The 19,348-nt window shown below is 41.4% G+C and overlaps 1 protein-coding gene and 1 long non-coding RNA gene across 3 annotated transcripts in view; one reads left to right on the forward strand and one right to left on the reverse strand.

Moving 5' to 3' along the window:
* Positions 1–3,103: 3,103 nt before the first annotated feature.
* Positions 3,104–14,628, forward strand: CUNH10orf95 (chromosome unknown C10orf95 homolog). 2 transcript variants are annotated; one of them, XM_089683297.1, is made up of 2 exons: positions 3,104–3,389; positions 8,852–14,628. In XM_089683297.1, exon 2 carries the CDS (start codon positions 8,910–8,912, stop codon positions 9,561–9,563), a length of 654 nt encoding a protein of 217 aa, XP_089539423.1. In that variant the 5' UTR covers positions 3,104–3,389; positions 8,852–8,909; the 3' UTR covers positions 9,564–14,628. The 2 variants fall into 2 exon arrangements, with proteins under 2 accessions (XP_089539423.1, XP_089539422.1); XM_089683296.1 differs by having other exon boundaries at positions 8,855–14,628.
* The window catches only part of LOC149457824 (uncharacterized), a 52,111-nt gene continuing 40,982 nt past the window's right edge, over positions 8,220–19,348 (reverse strand). Inside the window, exon 3 of the long non-coding RNA XR_016313585.1 lies at positions 8,220–9,528. This is a non-coding gene — a long non-coding RNA (uncharacterized LOC149457824). The remainder of the gene's footprint in view (positions 9,529–19,348) is intronic.

Genomic DNA, 19,348 nt, shown 5'->3' on the forward strand with positions numbered 1-19,348 from the left:
ATAGCACTGTCAATTTATGCAGTGCTTTATTTATTTATTATAGGTACTTATATGGAGCGCTTTACATATATTTTGTACATTCACATCGTGCCCGAACCCTCAAGGGGTGTACAATCTCAAGTCCCTAACTTACATTCATATACATATTAGGGCCAATTTAGACAGGTGCCAATTAACCTACCAGCATGTCTTTGGAGTGTGGAAGGAAACCAGAGTTCCTGTAAGAAACCCACGCAGGCACAAGGAGAACATAAAGAAAATATATATAATAGCGCCTATGGAAAATAGAAAATTGTATATAAATCACTTGTAGTGTACCAGCTGCAAAAAATCACCATAAGTAAATAAAGTGTAACAATTATTGCAATAAATATTTTGCGCTAGTGAATATATCCATAAAAAATATATATATATATATATATATATATATATATATGAATAATAATTGAAAAAGAAAAAATATTAAAAAGAAAAAGTTCAAATAATAAGTCCACAATTTAAAGTATAAATAACACAAAAAATGTGCAAAGAAGTGTCTAAATGTGACAAAACACCACCAAAAACCTTGATAATATGATGGCAAGTCATCCGTAGGTATATCTTCAGGAAATGAAATTCTGCAGAACACCGATCCACATAGACCAATATCAAAATGGAAAAAACTTTTCAAATTATCACGGAAATCCACTTCTCCAGAATAAAACACCTTTAATCGTATCCAAGGAAGAAGATGCCAGGCACTCGAAAGAAACAAGAGAACTTCATGGTGCAGTATTATAAAAACCAAATTCCTTTATTAGGTACTCATTGCACTTAACTCAGGAGGTGTCCCAGCCGACACCAGCGTCAACAGCATAACAGCAATCACAGAAAACGAACCTAGCTACTCAGCACATGCGCAGTAGCTCGTAGACAAACGTAATGACGTCACATCAATCAAGCTCCGCCCTAAGGAGAACATGCAAACTCCAGGCAGGTGGTGCTGTGGTTGGGATTCAAACCAATGACCCTAGAACTGCCAGGCAGAAGTGCTAACCATTTAGCCACTGTGCTGCCCACTTTACATACATACTGTACATTCACATCAGTCCCCAACCCTCAAGGGGCTTACAATCTGAGGTCCCTAACTTACATTCATATATATACTAGGGTCAATTTAGTCAGGATCCAATTAACCTGCCAGCATGTCTTTGGAGTGTGGGAGGAAACTGGAGTACCTGGAGGAAACCCATGCAGGCACAGGGAAAACATGCAAACTCCAGGCAGGTGGTGCTGTGCTTGGGATTCGAACCAACAACCCTAGCACTGCCAGGTAGAAATGCTAACCATCTTTTAAAGTTCACCAAAACTGAGTAATATATTGCGTTTATATTTCCTAAAATTAACTTGAACTACCATTATTGTATTCTCTAGGATGTCTGCTTTTAGAAAATATATACATAATGTTTGGGGGTTTTGTGTAGGAGCAGCTAAGTATAACATCTTTATTATTTTAAAGATAAAAAAATCTGGTTTTAAAACCACTTACCCCCCTTCCTGACCAGGCCATTTTTTGCGATACTTTAACTGACAATTGAGCGGTCATGCAATGTTGTGCATAAATTAAATGTATGTCCTTTTTCCCCACAAAAAAAGTTTTCTTTTGGTGGTGTTTGATCACCTGTGTGGTTTTGATTTTTTTGCACTATAAACAATATTTTTGACTTTTTGCTATAAACACATATTAAATAAAATTTTTTGAAAAAGTCAAATTTCATCAAAAATTTAGGCCAAAATGTACTCTACTACATGTCTTTGCTAAAAAAAAAAATCCCAATAAATGTATATTAATTGGTTTATGTGAAAGTTATAGCGTCTACAAATGGCGGTATATATACTGGAATTTTTTATTTTTTTCATACTAGTAATGATCAGAGACTTAAAGCGGGTCTACAGGACTGCAGCAGGCATTCTGACAATGGGTAGGTACTGACTGCCACTGACATCCCCAGTGGCACAAAAAAAAGCACTCAAACTGTACTAATGACACTGGGCAGGAAGGGGTTAACATCTGCGGCTCCCAAAGGGTTAACTGTGAGCTGTGTGTGTTTTACATTGTGTGCGGTTTTACTTGGGAGACATGCTGCTTTGTATCTCTCTGCTGTGCTGTTCTGTGCCATGCTGTGCTGAGAGATACAAAGCAGCATGTCCATGCTGACAACAGAGAGACCTGTGTTTATACACTCTCCCCCAAGTCAGCTTTGCCAAGGATCACCGAGACATCCCTAGCCTCCAATAGTGATGCGAGTAGGGCAGCACACATGCCCCCTACTCGGAAATGTAAACCACATATATATACATGATTTTGCACAGCCGTGCCTCCCTGTAACAGTATTCCTGCTATAGGGTGGATGACAAGTGGTTAATGTAAAGACAATTTTTTGTAGCTTTGAATAGAGTATGAAAGAGTTACAACCAGGGGTGGACTGACAACTCATGGGGCCCCCGGGCAATAGGGGATCATGGGACCAGTGTCCTTGCCCAAACTCAAAAAAGCCTATGAAAAAAAAAAAAGTTACCAGGAGCATCTCATGGGGCCCCCTACTGACCCTGGGCCCTCGGGCAGTGCCCGAGTTTCCAAATGTTCAGTCTGCCCCTGGTTACAACTTTTGTCAAATGTCTGAAAATGTCATAAAATCAGAATGGATAATTGTAGAGTTGTGTGATTATTCTCTATAGTTCACAAGTGGCTGGAAATTCACTGGGGAGTTTCCAACCCACTAGATCAGGGGTGGGCAACTGTGGCCCTCCAGCTGTTGTAGAACTACAAGTCCCATGAGGCATTACAAAACTGACAGTTACAAGCATGACTCCCAAAGGCGGAGGCATGATGGGACTTGTAGTTCACCAACAGCTGCAGGGCCACAGTTGCCCACCCCTGCACTAGATCACTTTCATCTTCAATTCAGTTACACAAAGTGGCCCAAAGCAATCCAAATACTAGTGAGCAATGATGATGATTAGATTGATCCATGGGGTAAAGGAGACTGACAGGTGATAGACGTTGTTGCTGAGACTCCTCCCACACACGACCCTCTCCATCTACAGTAAGTGGAGGGGGAGGGCTGCTGGATCGAAGCTGTGTCCCCGGCTCTGCATGCTGCAGGGAGTAGCTGATTGTGTCCGTGCTCATGGTTACCGCTTGCACTCATCAGGGGGCGGAGTCTCCCGAGGTGGATGGTACAGTGTAGTACAGTTCGGTCCAGTTCCTGGACGGGGTCATCACCAGTGTAGTCTGTGCTGCGAGGGACAGATTGTTCCAAGGGATGATCCTTTTACTGCATCTTCCCACTACAGAGCAATGTTCCCGACCTCACTGCACTCAGGATACAAGGGAGCTCTGAATACAGGTAGGAGCCTACATTGCAATGCCATCACGTGATCCACATTGCTTCCCTTACCTATTAATGGCAGGGATAGTCATTCCTATGCTGCCTACTGCTATTGTGTGTTGTAGTGATTCATACTATCGGTGGAACCTTTCCAGGTAGAGCAGGCACTGATCAAAGGAGGTTATTGTAACAAGGGGTGCATAGCTGTCATCTAGATGTCAGCCTCTACCACCTGTATATACTAAAGTGCATCCACATTGGCAAAAACTATACGGCTCATGCACACTGGCAGGAAAAACTGCCGCTCTCAGTGGTGTTCCATGCCTGTGAACACAGCTGCATGGTATTTAATGAGGTGCAAGCGTTTATGTAGTGTTTAGGACAAAAAAAATGCTCCAAAAGTAAGTTTGGCGAGGAGCATATGAGCATCATTTATGCACATCTAGGCACATGTTTGCATGCATCATACATACTAGGGGGGAGGGGGGGGTACAACTAGGGGAATCAATGGTGGAGAAGGATCTGGGAGTTCTGGTAGATTACAACCTTAATAATGGCATGCAATGCCAAGCTGCGATTTCCAAAGCGAGCAAAATCCTCTCTTGTATTAAAAGAGATATAGACTCCAGATAGAGATATCATTCTAGCCCTGTACAAATCATTAGTAAGACCTCATCTGGAATATGCAGTTCAGTTTTGGGCACCAATTCACAAAAAGAACATTTGGGAACTGAAGAAAGTACAGAGAAGGGCAACTAAACTGATAAGAGGCATGGAGGAGCTCAGCTATGAGCCCTGGTTCACATCTATGCAGCCGTGAGGGCTGTGTTTTGCACGGGCACAAGAGCCCAGTCATTTGAATGGACTTCCGCGCCTGCGAAACACAGGGAAAGAAGTCCCTGCACTTCTTTGGAAAACGCAGCCCACATGGGAACCTCGGTTCCCAGTACGGTTGCATTTTCCAGTGCGGTCGGCGTGCCATTAGAACTAATGGCACCCGCCCACAGGTCCGCAATTCTCTTTGTGTCTGGTGCGGCTGCACGGATTTTCGTGCGGATCCGCAGCATCATTACCTGCACAGATATGAACCTAGTGTAAAGAAAGATTAGAGGAACTGAATTTTTTCTCTTGAGAAGAGGAGATAAAGGGGACATAGGACCAACATGTATAAATACATCAGTGGTCCATATAGTGAACTCGGTGTCAAGTTATTCACAGAGGACAAGGGGGCATTCTTTATGTCTGGAGGAAAAGAAATTTAATATCCAAATATGGAAAGGTTTCTTCATGGTGAGAGCTGTGAAAATGTAAAATAGACTCCCTCAAGAGTTGGTTCTGGCCAGCTCAGTGGATTGCTTTAAAAAAGGCCTGGATTGTTTCCTAGATACTCAGAATATGACTGGTTACTAACATTTATAGGTAAAGCTGATCCAGGGAATATTCAATTGCCTCTTGGGGTATCTAGAAGGAATTTTTTCCCCTGCAGGAGCAAATTGGATCATGCTTTGCTGTTTTTTTTTACCTTCCTGGATCAACTGGGGGTATAGGATTATAACTTTTTTTTTTTTTTTTTTTTTAGTTGAACTGGATGGATGTTTGTCTTTTTTCAGCCAGACTATAACTATGTATACACATAATTTTATTCTAGTGGCTAGAATAAATTAATAGAATGACTTTACACTTATATGGCTATAAATCTATACGTGCATAAACACTGTTAAAGATGCAACATGTGAGGCATTATTTGCCACGTTCTAGCAGAAAAAAATGCAGCATAAATTAGTATGCCCAAAGGAAAAAAAAAACACCCTAGAACCCAGCTTCTAACATATCTTGGAGGTATAGGCAAAATCACCGCCACATGCTGGGAGAGTCCAGTGCAGGAGGTTATTCTCACAGGACTTTGAGCACCCAACTCTCCCAACATGTAGCTGCGACATGCAGAAACATCGCCCACTCCCCAACAAAGTTGGGTTCCAAGGTAAGGATTTTACATGTTTTCCTAAAATGCTGTATTTGTTGCTAACATTTATGAATCTTTTTATACAGTACTAAAATTCTTAGGGGAAAAAAAACAGTGCCACATTCCTCTAAGAATGTCAAAAGGTAAAAAAATATAATGGAATGGGATTTTTGAGGAATATTATACATTAAAACACAGCTTTTATTTTCTATTGAATGTATTAACTTCAAATGCCATGAGAGCATATAAAACATTACAAAGTCAAAATACAAAATGTCAACTTTGCTTCAACATAACAGTGCATCATATCCAAAGACAAAGTATCCTGGTATGATACAATTTCATGTTGAAACAATATTGAAATTTTGTATTTTTATGTTGCAATGTTCTATGTGCAGTCATGGTATTTTCTTTAATAAAGTAAATATGTTAAATAGAAAATAAAAGCTGTGTCTTACACCCTGGCCACATCAAACCTTACTTTGAAATTGTGCGACTTACAGTGAAGTCACACAATTTCAAAGTCGGATGAAATGCAAAACACACACACACGTATATATTGCACAGCCCTGCAGCAGTAGTTCTACTATAGGGCGGTGGGAAAGTGGTTAAAGTATAATGTTGTGCCTCAAAAGTCCCATTCCATTATATTTTTTGCATTTTTACGTATTTTTTTTATACAGATGGTGCCAATCTGTCATCGAAGGGGACTGTGAAGTTTCATAGGTCTGAGTTGAATAGGTGGTCATCTGTACTAGGGATTCATTTATAAAGGTTTTCAGTCAGGATTCACACATTTCTCAATTGGATCCAGTTATAATAAAATGTGAATCTTCAGTGAAAATAATTATAAATAGACCATACGTAGGATGTGCAGTGGGAACAATTTATTCATTTTAGGGAGATGGTGAATCCTAATGCTTCTCAGTGATGCCAACTGTGATTCCAATAGGTTTTGGTGACAAGTTAGGGTAGATATCAGGTTGGTTTGTGTGGTGACCTGTGATATTAAGAAAATTGTAGGAGGCAGGTAAAAGATTCCGACATATGTTTTTATTTTGGACTCTTAATTCACCTGTGTAGTCTAGCTGCAGTGAGCCCCTCTCGGGGGTTTAGTGTACCCGGTAGGACCAGGCGTAGCACCCAGCCCTGCTGCCTGCAGCATGTTAGGGCTCGTTCACACCATGGTGCAGAGACGTCAGATTTTCTGCACACGTTCTGCAAGGGCACAACAAAATCAATTGTTCTCTATGTACCCAGTTCACATCACAACACTGGTATCACATGCAGATTTTTTTTCTGCACAGGAATCTACAAAATGTATAAAAATAATTGAAGCACGCATGAAAACTGATTAAAACTGCAAGTGAAATCTGTGCAGCAGTTTCCATCAGTTTTTCTGCACGTATGGGGTGAACAAGTTCTTAAAGTCTATGGCAAGCTGTGGCTGGATGGGGCTGAACACTGTACTGAGTGGTACCTGCGTTTAGCGCCCTATGCATTCAAAGACATAGACTTTAACAAGCTGCATGCAGTAGGGCTGGAAGTTGCACCTGTCCCTTCTGGGCACACTAAACCGCCAGGATGGATGAACCGCACCAATTTTATATCTAATTTTTTTTGTTAAACTGGAGAAAAATTAGAACTCCTATTAAGTTTTTATTGTTCTTCTCCCTGGAAAGATTTCCCCTTAGTTCCTGTTCCTTTGGCCGTATTTACTACATATTCACTGTGCAACAGAGTTTTTATTGCTGTGTGCATCTCTGATTTCCCCTGCAACACTGTGACCACTATCACCAAAATCTACCCAGTCAAGACAGACATCAGTCAAAACCTGACCAGGGGTGGACTGACAACTCATGGGGCCCCTGGACAATAGGGAATCATGGGGTCCCTGTGACCTCGCCCACACTCAAAAAAGCCTATGAAAAGGTACCAGGGGCATCTCATGGGGCCCTCTTCTGACTCCGGACCCTTGGGCAGTGCCCGAGTGCCCTGAATGGTCAGTCCACCCCTGAACCTGACAGAGGTTCGAACTAACCCTCACAAAACCAATTCACATCAAAAGGGTGAAATTGTACTAAGTATCCTGTAATATCCTGATTGATTTAGTTACATTGGTTGATACTTATGGTTGTAATGTGAAATTTTAGATCAGAGTGTGTCTAAGGCCCCATTCACACTAGTGCGTCTGCCTTCGCACTGTAACGCACAACAATGGAAATCACACTACTCTGTGTAGTGCCCATTCACATCAATGCTACATGGTACAGTGTTGTTTTTTTAAAAGGTGCATGTGCTCCTTTCTGTGCAGCATAGTGCATTTTAAGCCTAATAGACCTCAATGGGAGCATATGAAAAAACACATGTATGTGTACTTTTGGCAGGATTTTATGCTCAAAGTGGTTCTAAAGTCTGAAGGTTTGGTACCTTAATGCCACCTCTGCATTAAGGTAAAAAACCCTCAGAATGCACCCCCCCCAGTCCCCACCTATACTTATATGAGCCCGATCTCAGTCTAGCAATGTGCATAAGAACAGCGTCTCTCTGCATAAGAACAGCGTCTCTTGGCTATCTTGCTCCTAATTGGATCAGACACAGCAATTGGAGCCATTGGCTTCTTCTGCTGTCAATCACAGCCAGCGAGGATGGGGCAGTGGACGGAGCCAATACTTTTTTTAAATGTCTTATGAACACACAGATCCTGCTTGGGATCAAGCCGGCATTAGTGCTTGCCCCTGGGGGAACTGTTGGGAGATCCGAGAAGAGGAGGATCAGGGCTGCTCTAACCTTTGCACAGAGCAGGTAAGTATACACTTGTTTGTTATTTAAAAAAGAAAAAAAGACGATCCTTTATAATCACTTTATCAATCTTATCCTACAAAATACAAATAAAACATAAAAACACATCAAAAATGTGCTACAAAAACATAAGAATATAAAACAGCACTAGTGTGATACTATGCTAAACCTAAGAATGAAAAAATAAAAATAGGGGTTATTTGCTAAAGCTGGAGAGTTCAAAGTCTGATGCAACTCTGCATAGAAACCAATCATCTTTCAGGTTTTATTGCCAAAGCTTATTGAACAAGCTGAAGTTAGAAGCCAATTGGCTACTATGCACAGCTGCATCAGATTCTGTGTGCACCAGTTTTAGTAAATCTCCGCTGATATGTTGCTGGTTACCTGTTGTCTCATTCACCATACCATATCTAAAAGAAGTAATGTTGTCACCCTAAGACAGGAGTATTGAACACTTCCCCTTCTCACCATCTCAGTAACAGAGGGGAGGGGTTCTGCAGTCCCCAGAGATAGATGGCAATCAGCTGGCAAATTTTTGAAAGAACCAATGGGTATTCTTTTGTGCTTTAACAATAAAACAAAATGCATTAAATTGTGTATTTAACAAACCAAATAAGAGAAGTTCTTAGTTAGGGTTTACACACCCTTTCATCACTGAATGTTGGCCTTTTGTTTTGTTTCTCTTTTATAAGTTAACCATTTTTTTTCTGTAAAGCAGATCGACACCTCAGGTTCCAGAATGAGTAACGTGTAAGAAGTCTTCTGACCAGAGTATGTACCATTATGATTTCCGGCCTCAGAAGTACCATACCATAATGTTCCTCCAGCCAAATACTCCAGTGCCCTATGCTTTTGGACAATATGCAAACATGCACAATGGTCTCATGTTACCACCTATACAAATGCACAACTTCAGTAGTCGACCCCATGCCATCATGTCAGGTGATCCATACTATTCTCAGAATGGACATGTTGAATACCATCATTTTTATGGTGCAAATCCTCGATATTCTATGCCAGGCTGGCCCTATGGCTCCTTCAATGCAGTTCAGCCAACTATTCCCTGGATGAATTACAATTACTCTCAAGTCCACCCCAAACCAGCCCCCAGTACCTGGCCAGAGGGCTTCACCATGAAAGGGGAACTTCAATGGGGTCGGCTAGACCGAGTATTTGGTGTAAGACGTGAGCTTCCAGAGTTTGTCAAGGAGGACCTTCGCAGAGTTTACGGGACCTATCCCAGGACATTTGTGTCTATAACATACCAGAATGGTGAATATCTTGTTAAAGGGGACCCCAAGGTTGGAGAACAGGAGTATACCGTTGAAAAGAAAGTTATAAGACGACAGCCCTCTCCGACAGGCTCAGAAGAGGAAATGACTGAAGACAAACCTAGCAAGAGAAGAAGAAGAAAACCCAGACGTTAGAATAATTTATTTTAATATTCCAACAAGACTTTGACACCAGAGTTTAATTCCATGACCCACATGGTCAGTAATCAATAACAAGTATATACCAGCTGCCAATTGTATTGCTTTGATGTGTTTTGTACTATATACCGTGATGAGTATGAATTACTGAATCTTTTTACTAAGGCTCCATTCACACCAATGTGTTTTTTTTTTAGTGCTTTTTGCAGAAATGCACTACAGTCTATTTAACATGGTTTCCTATGGAACATGTTCACATTTATGCTTTTTTGAGCTGCTGCATTTTTGGAAAGGGTCAGCAGCTTTTTTGCTACAATAGATTTCAATGGAGAAGGTGCTGAAATACATGGTAGTACATTTTGCTGCGATTTGCATTTTTATTCTGCCCAGCAACAAAAAACATTCCATTTTAACAAAAAAAAAAAAAAAAAAAAGCTGAACAAAACGCAGTAAAAAAAGAGTGAAAAACACGTGTAGAAAAACACAAAGCAAACTGCAAAAAGCACTGGAGAAAGCATCGAACACAAAATGCATATATGTGAACCAAGCCTAATACTTTTGTATTCTTTTTTTTCCCTTTAACCATATCCACTGGCAGTTTGTGTCATTGCAGGCCTAAAACAGTTATTGCAAGAAGGTGAAGGGATACTGGTTTAATCCTCTATTGCAAGGGTCTTTAAACTTTATAAACAAAGGGCCAGAATACTGTACCTCAGACTTTAGGAGGGCCATACTGTGCCCAGTAAGAGTAGAAAATGCCCCAGCGCCAGTGGGAGTAGACATAGTCTCAGACTTGTTGGTCAGTAGGAGGAAGAATAATGCACCATTATGGGTATCAGTGGGAGGAGTAGTGCCCCATCATTGCTATCAGCTGGAGGAATAGTGCCTCATCATTGGTATCAGTAGGAGGAATAGTTCCCCATCATTGATATCAGTTACAGGAATAGTGTCCCATCATTGCTATCAGCTGGAGGAATAGTGCCTCATCATTGGTATCAGTAGGAGGAGTAGTTCCCCATCATTGGTATCAGTAGGAGTAGTTCCCCATCATTGGTAGCAGTTACAGGAATAGTGCCTCATCATTGGTATCAGTAGGAGGAATAGTTCCCCATCATTGATATCAGTTACAGGAATAGTGTCCCATCATTGCTATCAGCTGGAGGAATAGTGCCTCATCATTGGTATCAGTAGGAGGAGTAGTTCCCCATCATTGGTATCAGTAGGAGGAGTAGTTCCCCATCATTGGTAGCAGTTACAGGAATAGTGCCCCATCATTGCTATCAGCTGGAGGAATAGTGCCTCATCATTGGTATCAGTAGGAGGAATAGGTCCCCATCATTGGTATGAGTAAGAGAAATAGTGCCCCATCATTGGTATCGGTTAGAGGAATAGTGCCCCATCATTGGTATGAGTAGGAGTGTGAAGAGACAATGACAGCAATAAAACCTGCAGAAGTTCTAACACTTCCCCTCTCAGCGTTTCACTACCTTTCCCAGTTACTAAACAATAAATGAGGAAAAGTCTCCTCCAGTGAAGAAATGGGTAGCAGAAAACACTTTACTGAGGTGCTGCCCTTCACCCACTCCATTCAATATAATAAAAAAGAGAAAAGCATCAACTTCCACTTTAATGTTTATTAAATCAACTTTCTAATGTGCAGTGTGTTACTTACCTACTGATGTAGGCAACCCAGAACTACATCTCCCAAAAGCAAATGTATGTATGTAAGGTGACAAATAGGAAAAGTTCTGTAGTCCAGCAGGGGCTCGCTGGGTTATTTGTAGATCTACAATTATTTTACAAAACTTGCAGTGTTTTAGCCCTTTGTGCATACGTTTGAAGTATCATTTTAGGCATGAAGATTAGTTAAAACCCTAAAACATTATATATTTTCTGAAGGCAGAGACCCTGGAGAATAAAATAGTAATACTTACAAATGTGTATTTTACACAATATTAATGCAATGATTTATGAAGCAGTAACAAAAATACATTTAAGTTAATTTTAGGGCACACAGACACAATAAATTACTACATTTTTTAGTAAAATCTAAAAGATAAGGTTTTGCAGAGTAGACAGATACCAAACATGTCAAGCCTTAATATCGCATGTGCCCATGATCCAAAGTCGACCTTTGGTACTCAAAATGTTCTACAGGTGACAGATTAAAAGCCCCTAAGCTTGTGAAATGGCCCTAGAATTTTTTTTGATGTGTCACGTGTAGCGTAATCATCGTTTTTGTGCATAGATGCACCCAATGTATGTATTTACATTACATTAGTATGTATGTGGGGCATGGCAGATTCAACATTTTTTTTTTTCAGTTGTGGGGGTTGAAGTGCTTGGGTGTAACTTTCCTTTTCTACCTTTTTTTTTTTTTAAACTTAACTTTTATCACGTAGGGGAGCAAAAGTCATTACAAATGTTACTGTCAGCAAAATGGTTAAAAACTAGGGAACTGTGCATGTATTGCAAATATGTAGAGCATATGTTTTAACTTTATTGGTCATAAACACGTTCACAGGCAATGTCACCAAGAACTAATCATTTGGGTAATAATATTGCTTGCTGTGAGATACACGCTTGTTAAAATAAAAAAAATGAAGGCTAACAAAACTCACAAGAGGTTAAAACCCCCTAAAGTGACATGAATTCCCATCTTCGACAGTTGTACAGGAACAGGTGTCCTCGCTGGAGGATTCTTCTCTTACCCTGGTGACAACTCACTTTCTGTCTTGCATTCTGTTTGTGGTTTACCCAGGAAGAATGGAGCAACTGGTTCTCTTTAATGCCCTTTCCCAAAAACAAATGATGAGCTTTAGTCAGTTCACCCACCACTTCTTTCAGTTGGTGGTAGCAGGAGAAGCTGCCCTGTGTACACTACGGGGTTGATTTACTAAAGGCAAACAGACTGTGCAGTCTGCAAGTGTAGTTGTTCCTAAGCTTAGTAAATGAGGGAAAGATTCCCATCGCCAAGAATACCCAATCACACACATTTTTTTTTTTGCTTGCACATGATTGGATGATGGAAGTCAGAAGAGCTTCTGCTCATTTACTAAGCTCTGGAGCAACTGCACTTGCAGAGTGCAATTGCACTTTGCAAAGTGCACAGTCTAATTGCCTTTAGGAAATCAACTCCTATGTGGCCTTCGAGTCCTAACCAGGGGTGGACTGACCATTTGGAAACTCGGGCACTGCCCGAGGGCCCGAGGTCAGTAGGGGGCCCCATGAGATTCCCCTGGTACCTTTTTCATAGGCTTTTTTGAGTTTGGGCAAGGACGCAGGGGCCCCATGATCCCCTATTGCCCGGGGGCCCCATGAGTTGTCAGTCCGCCCCTGGTCCTAACTTAAAGTGGAGTTCCACCCAAAAGTGGAAGCTCCACTTGTTTGCCTCCTCCCTCCACTGCCATATTTGGCACCTTTTGGGGGGAGCAGGTACCTGGTTTTGTCAGGTACCCGCTCCCACTTCCGGCTCAGTTTGCCGCAGCAAAGGGAGCTGGAAGTTCGGCCCCCTCCGTCCTCCCGTAGTTTCCTGGGAACCTTCACAGGTCCCAGAAGACTGCCAGACCAATTAGGCGGTGCAGCACGACTCGTGCATGCGCAGTGGGCACCTGGCTGTGAAGCCGCAAGCTGCCACAGCCTGTTGCCTACAGTTGTGATTCCAGTGCCATAGAGAGAAGAAAGACAGAAAGGATGGCGCGGCTAAGCACATAGCTGGATCCCAGGACAGGTAAGTGTGTACATTTTGTAGCTGCTGACTTTTAATAAACACAGAAATGGCTGGAACTCCGCTTTAAAGGTAAATCCTTACATATACCTAAGGAAGTGACTGGCCTCAGGTGATACGTGGAGATGAAACAAATCCTCCTATGTTGTACCTGTTTATCTGCATTCTTCTCTCCTCTACATCCAGTCAAAAGTCCAGAGGTTATACAGCTTGTCTGAGCGTTCAGAAAAAAAAGGAGGTGGAGAGCTGAAGTTACATTCTGCAGAGCTCAGTTATGGGGAGACACACCCCCTCCACACAGCTGACAGGAACAGAGCTGAGGCTGTCAATCTGCTTGAGGTCCCTCCCCTGTCACTTTTGTTCTCTTAGTGTCAGGAAAACAAGTGATTCATGCTGATAGTAGAGGAAGGAAGCAGCAGACAGAAATTACACTCAATCCTCTTAATTAAGAGAAGTACACACTATAGAGGGATATGCTTTGTTCATATTTCATGTCTGAGGTCTACAACCACTTTAAACAAGGCTATGGACTCCCCCATGTGACAGTACTGGTGCCTGGTTATTAGCTCAGTGCTGTAACATGAACCAGGCAGCTGGAGTGTATAGAATGGTAAGGGAGTGAATAAAGGTGTATATATATTCTTGAGAAACGGGTCACTAATTCTTCTCTGCAGATGAAATCTGTGTAATTTCTTTTGTGATTGGCAGTCCTTTTCGAAGAACTTTTGTTTCTGAATCCAAGAATTTAAATGTGGTCCTGTTTAATTTCACTCTAAAGAAAACCTGTGTGAGAGGAAACAACAAAATTGTTGACATCTGAAAAAAGAAGGTTGCTTGGCTATTATGTTGGCCAGATTACTTCAGTTTTCAATCTGTGCCCTGGAACGAGCATGTAGATCAAGCATTCTGACTGCATGTCTGTTTGTCCTTGTCTATGTTTTATTATATATTATACAAATGAAAATGCTAGCTGCCTGGCAGTAAATATTGCAGAGGGAGGTTAGCACTGGCAGCCTCTGGTTTCTCTCAGCACAGGTTTCCTTTAAATCCAATCTTATTCTCTGCATATTTTGAAAAACTTGAATAAAAAGACTGAAATAGAAATCCAATCTTCTGGTGCCATCAAGGGAAATCTAAGAAATCCTCATCTAACCTCGGTACATTATTGCTTACTAAATTATTATATTATTTTGTTACATTATCTAAATATTCAATTTCTGTATGCTGTTAAAGTATTTCAATATTTTATTATTATACTTTCTAGTACCATATCTTCAATTGTTTTGTAAAAAGAAAACAAAAGCAAAATAAAAAATATTGTTATAGAAAAGTTAATGAAGCTGCAAGTGTTTGTAATGACATCTGATCTGCTACATGTACAGTAATGAGGTTTCTGTCCTTTTCCTTCTATTTTGTTACACTGCTAAAAATATTTGCATGTTGAACATTTAATTCTACTTTTTTTGTTTGTTTGTTTTTTTCTAGCAAAGCTGTACGGAAACACAGTAAAATGTCATCAAAAAGATGTTGCCTTACGTACCCAGGTTTCTAAAATTAATTTCAGTTTAGCTCCAGCCAGTACCTCTCTTTTTTTTTTTAAGACGTGAACAGACTGGGCAAGGAATAAAATCTTTGTCATTTTATTTATGGTCTGTGTCCTCATAGGGGAGATTTACCCTCACTTCCTGTCCTGACAAAATTACAGCAGGGACACTACAACAAACACTTTTTTTCAGTAAAATGTGTAAGGAGTGGACCCTTCATCAGCTTTTTATTACTGCCTGTGTCATCCTGTTCCTATGAAAACCACTGTGCTCTTTTCTTGCTGTCACAGGAACAGGACAGGAAACGGTGTGAAATATCTTCAACAGGGTTATAAAAACCTGATCGGAATATATACTCTTCACATGTCCAAAAATTAAGGCTGTCCACACACTAGACTAGGTTCACTCCTATGCATTTCATAATGCGTTTTCAGATTTGCAGAAATGCACTACAGTCCATTTAACATGATTTCCTAGGAGTCATGGTCACATTTGTGTGTTTTCAACTGGTGCTTTTATAGAAAGGGTCAGGGACTTTTTTGTCCACAGCAGACTGCATTTTTGGTTGCATAGACTTCAATGGAAATGCATGTACATGTGTTTTTGGTGTGTTTCCTGCATAGCAACAGACACCTTCCCTTTGCAACAGTAACACATCCCATAAAACGCAAATTGCAAAATGCATCAAAAACACGTTTAAAGAAAAAACGCAAACCGCACCACAACCTGCACCAGAAAAACACACCAACCACAAACTGCACCAGAAAAACACATCAACCACAACCTGCAGTGTCCTTAGTGCTGTTTCAAGCAGGTGCCCGGGAGGTGGCAAAAAGCGGTAACGGAGCCGCAGTTTTACCATCCCCTGGGCACCCACCTGCCTGGACTGTCCAAATACAACCGGACAGGGTATACACATGGCGCAATATTTTTAATTTTGGGTGTAGAGTTTGACAGGCACTGCCTGTCAAACTTGCTTATTGAGCTTAATGGGCTGCACTACAATCGAATACAGTGCTGGCGATTGTGGTACAGTAGTGCAACATTATCGGGTTAAGTCAGGTGGTAAGGAGGTGCTATAATGCCTTATCTGTCAAATGCCCTCTGAAGAGCAATCTGACAGTGGATTGTTCTTCAGAGGGCACCACACTCCACAGCAAGTGTGAAAGATCCCAGTGGGCTGACAGATTCCTTCATCAACACAAATCATGTGGATGGAGGACACTCCCAATCACTAATCAAGAAAAATTTTCCAACATGTCCCTCTCTGTGGAACTGCAACCCCCAGATACAGCCAAATTTAGGTCAGTATATCACCAGCTTAAAGCTATAGCAGTTGGGAGTTTGTTTACATTTTCTCCCAGCTGTCCTCCTCCTGTTTTGCCTTTCATTTCTATTTTAAACTGAATGGGTTGTTTTACAAGGTGAGGGTTTACATATTCTTTAACTTCTTACCCTCTGCCGTATAGCAGATGTACTGCTACATGGTGTCACGGGTGTGCAAAATCACACACACATATACATATATATATATATATATACATACATACATACATATACACATACATACATACACACACACACACGTGACTTTGCATTTCCGGGTAGGGGGCACACGTGATCCGCGCGCGAGCCCTACCCATGCCTCCATTGGCGGCCGCGGATGTCACTCACCAGGTCCTGGCCGGTGATTACCCAATGGCACCTGGTAATTACCGTCAAGCACTGATGGGGAGGAAGACTGTTTTGTTTACAGTTGTCCTCCCTGTCAGTTCGGGCACACTGCTCGGGATGGCTGTGCACAGCCATCCTGATCAGTGTGCTTACAATGAAGCACACCCGTCCCCTAGTAAAACACTCCCTACACACAGTTAACCCTTTGATCTCCCCTGCCCAGTGTCATTACTACAGTGTCAGTGCTGTTTTTTAGCACTGATCACTGTATTGGTGTCACTGGGGATGTCAGGGACACCAAGTTAGTTCCCCCCAGTGTCAGAATGCCCACTGCAGTCCCACTAAAAGTCACTGATCGCTGCCATTACTAGTGGGAATTAAAAAAATACCAGTGTCTATACCGCCATTTGTAAACAATATAACTTTCATGTAAACCAATTAATTTACACATATTGGGATTTTTTTTTAGCAAAGACATAATGCAGAATACATTTTGGCCTAAATTTATGATGAAATTTAATTTTTTTACTGGACATGTTTAATAGCAAAAAGTCCAAAATGTTTTTTTTTCTCAAAATTGTTGGTCTTTTTTTGCTTATAGCACAAAAAATAAAAAAAACGCACAGGCTATCAAATACTACCAAAAGAAAGCTCAATATGTGGGAAAGAAATGACGAAAATTTCATCTGGGTGCAGCGTTGCATGACCGCGCAATTGTCAGTTAAATAATGCAGAAAATCGCCTGGTCAGGAAGGGGGGTAAATCCTCTGGAGGGCAAGTGATTAACTGCTTCATGCCCGGCCTATCGTAATGTGACAGCCGGGCAGGAGCACTGTTATCCTGGGTGGACGTCATATGACATCCTCCCAGGATCATGGCTCTCGTGGGCCCTACGGGCTGCTCTATGGCACGATCTGTCACCGGCTGTGTCCACCAGACAACAGATCAGTGTACCGGTCAAGTCAGAACAGCACCGATTTGACAGCTCTAATTGAGGACAATAGGCTTCAACTTGGCATACAATTTGCAAGTCGCATGACATGCAAATTTGAATGCCAAGTCGCACCCAATGTGACCGGGGTATAAAGTCTTCATTCATCCTAGCCACTAGAATGCATTTATTCATGTTTATACAGGTTTAAAAGCATTTACGCATGCTTAAGCATAAAAAGCACAAATGCGTTTCACCGGAAGTGTGAATTTGGAACATTTATGTACAGCCCATGCAAATGCCTGTGTGTGCATGGGCCCATAAGCTAACATGCAGCTGCCTTCAGAGGTGTAAAAAAAAAAAAAACCCGACGCCCTGAAAGCAACATCTTTTGCTCCCATGTGCCTAAGGTCTAGAAGTGTAGTGGAACATATTTTTCTCCTTTTCTTATTTTTTTTTTCTATTTCTTTCATTTTTTTCCATCCCTGCTTAAGGGCTCATTCCCACAGGCTTAGTTAAGCATTCATCTGTGTGAAGGGAGGGTCGTGCTCGTCTTCACAGGCTGTTCAAGGTGTTCAACGTGTCATGTGTATGTTAGATGTAAGGTTCTATATAATCAGGTTGCTGTTCCCAGATGTATGTCTTTGTTATAAATGACCTAACTTGAATGCTTATGAAATGTGATATCCTCAGATGTAATCTCCGGACTCTTTTCATCATCTGTAGGCTGCTATGAATCTGACGACTATTTTTCTGCCATTTGTCTAATGCTGCAAACGTCATTGGAGAATTTATTGTGATTTATTATCGTATAGTCCTGTCAACCTATTGTTGTACTTTCATTTGAAATTCATTATCATTGAAACAGAAATGAATGGCCTGGTAACTGGGTCTATTTAAAAGCTGAGCTAACAGTAATGAGTTTGCACTGAGAAGTGGCATGCAATCTATAGGAATGTCTCTTATTTTGTATTTACCTACTAACTTTTATTGGGCTAGCAATTTCTCCTTAAGCCCCTGGTCACATCGGGTGCGATTTAGCATGCAATTTGCATGCCAGGCAACTTGCAAATCATAGGTCAAGTCGCACTCTAATGTCCGCTACTAGCACGGTCAAATTGGTGCGGTTCCGACTTGGTCGGAGCTGCACCGATTTCTAAAGTAGTGCATGCACTACTTTTCGTGTGAATTGCATAGACATCTGTATCAGATGTCTTGCAAATCACAAGGAAAATCGGCAGGTCACCTGATTTTGAAATTGTGCGACTTACAGTCAAAATCGGCTTTGATGTGACTGTAAGTCAAGATCCACTAACAGTTTTCTAGCCATAGTGTCGTGTGCCTGTATCCGCAGGTGATATGTCCACAGAAACCTGGTGTTGCTTGTGAAACTAAGTTGCATGAATGACATTATCCCACACAGAAGATAAACAAGCAAATGTTAGCCAATCATGTTATTCACCCAGGACCTGGTAACCAGGGAGGGGCACAAGAAACAAACCATCTAAACACTTGTATTAATCACAGCGTTGTGCAGTTAGCAGCTCTCAATACTGGAGTTTTCCTTCCCCCCCGGTCACACCGATTCTGACTTTGAAATAGTGCAACTTACAGTGAAGTCCCATGATTTCAAAGTCGGATGTTATGCTGATTTGAGGTGCGATTTGCAAGACATCTGACACAGCTGTCTATGCAAATCGCATCAAAAGTAGTGCATGTACTACTTTAGAAATTAGTGCAGCTTCGACCAAGTTGGAACCTCACCGATATGACCACTGGAATTGCACACAACAGGGTGCGACTTGGCATGGAATTTGCAAGTCGCATGGAATGAAAATTGCATGCCAAGCCGCACCCAGTGTGACCGGGGACTAAAACTGGAACACACAGAATCTGGAACAGCTGA

Source organism: Staurois parvus, unplaced genomic scaffold (assembly GCF_062004578.1).
Source record: "Staurois parvus isolate SC_StPar_1 unplaced genomic scaffold, SC_StPar_1.0 ptg000303l, whole genome shotgun sequence".
Lineage (NCBI taxonomy): Eukaryota > Metazoa > Chordata > Amphibia > Anura > Ranidae > Staurois > Staurois parvus.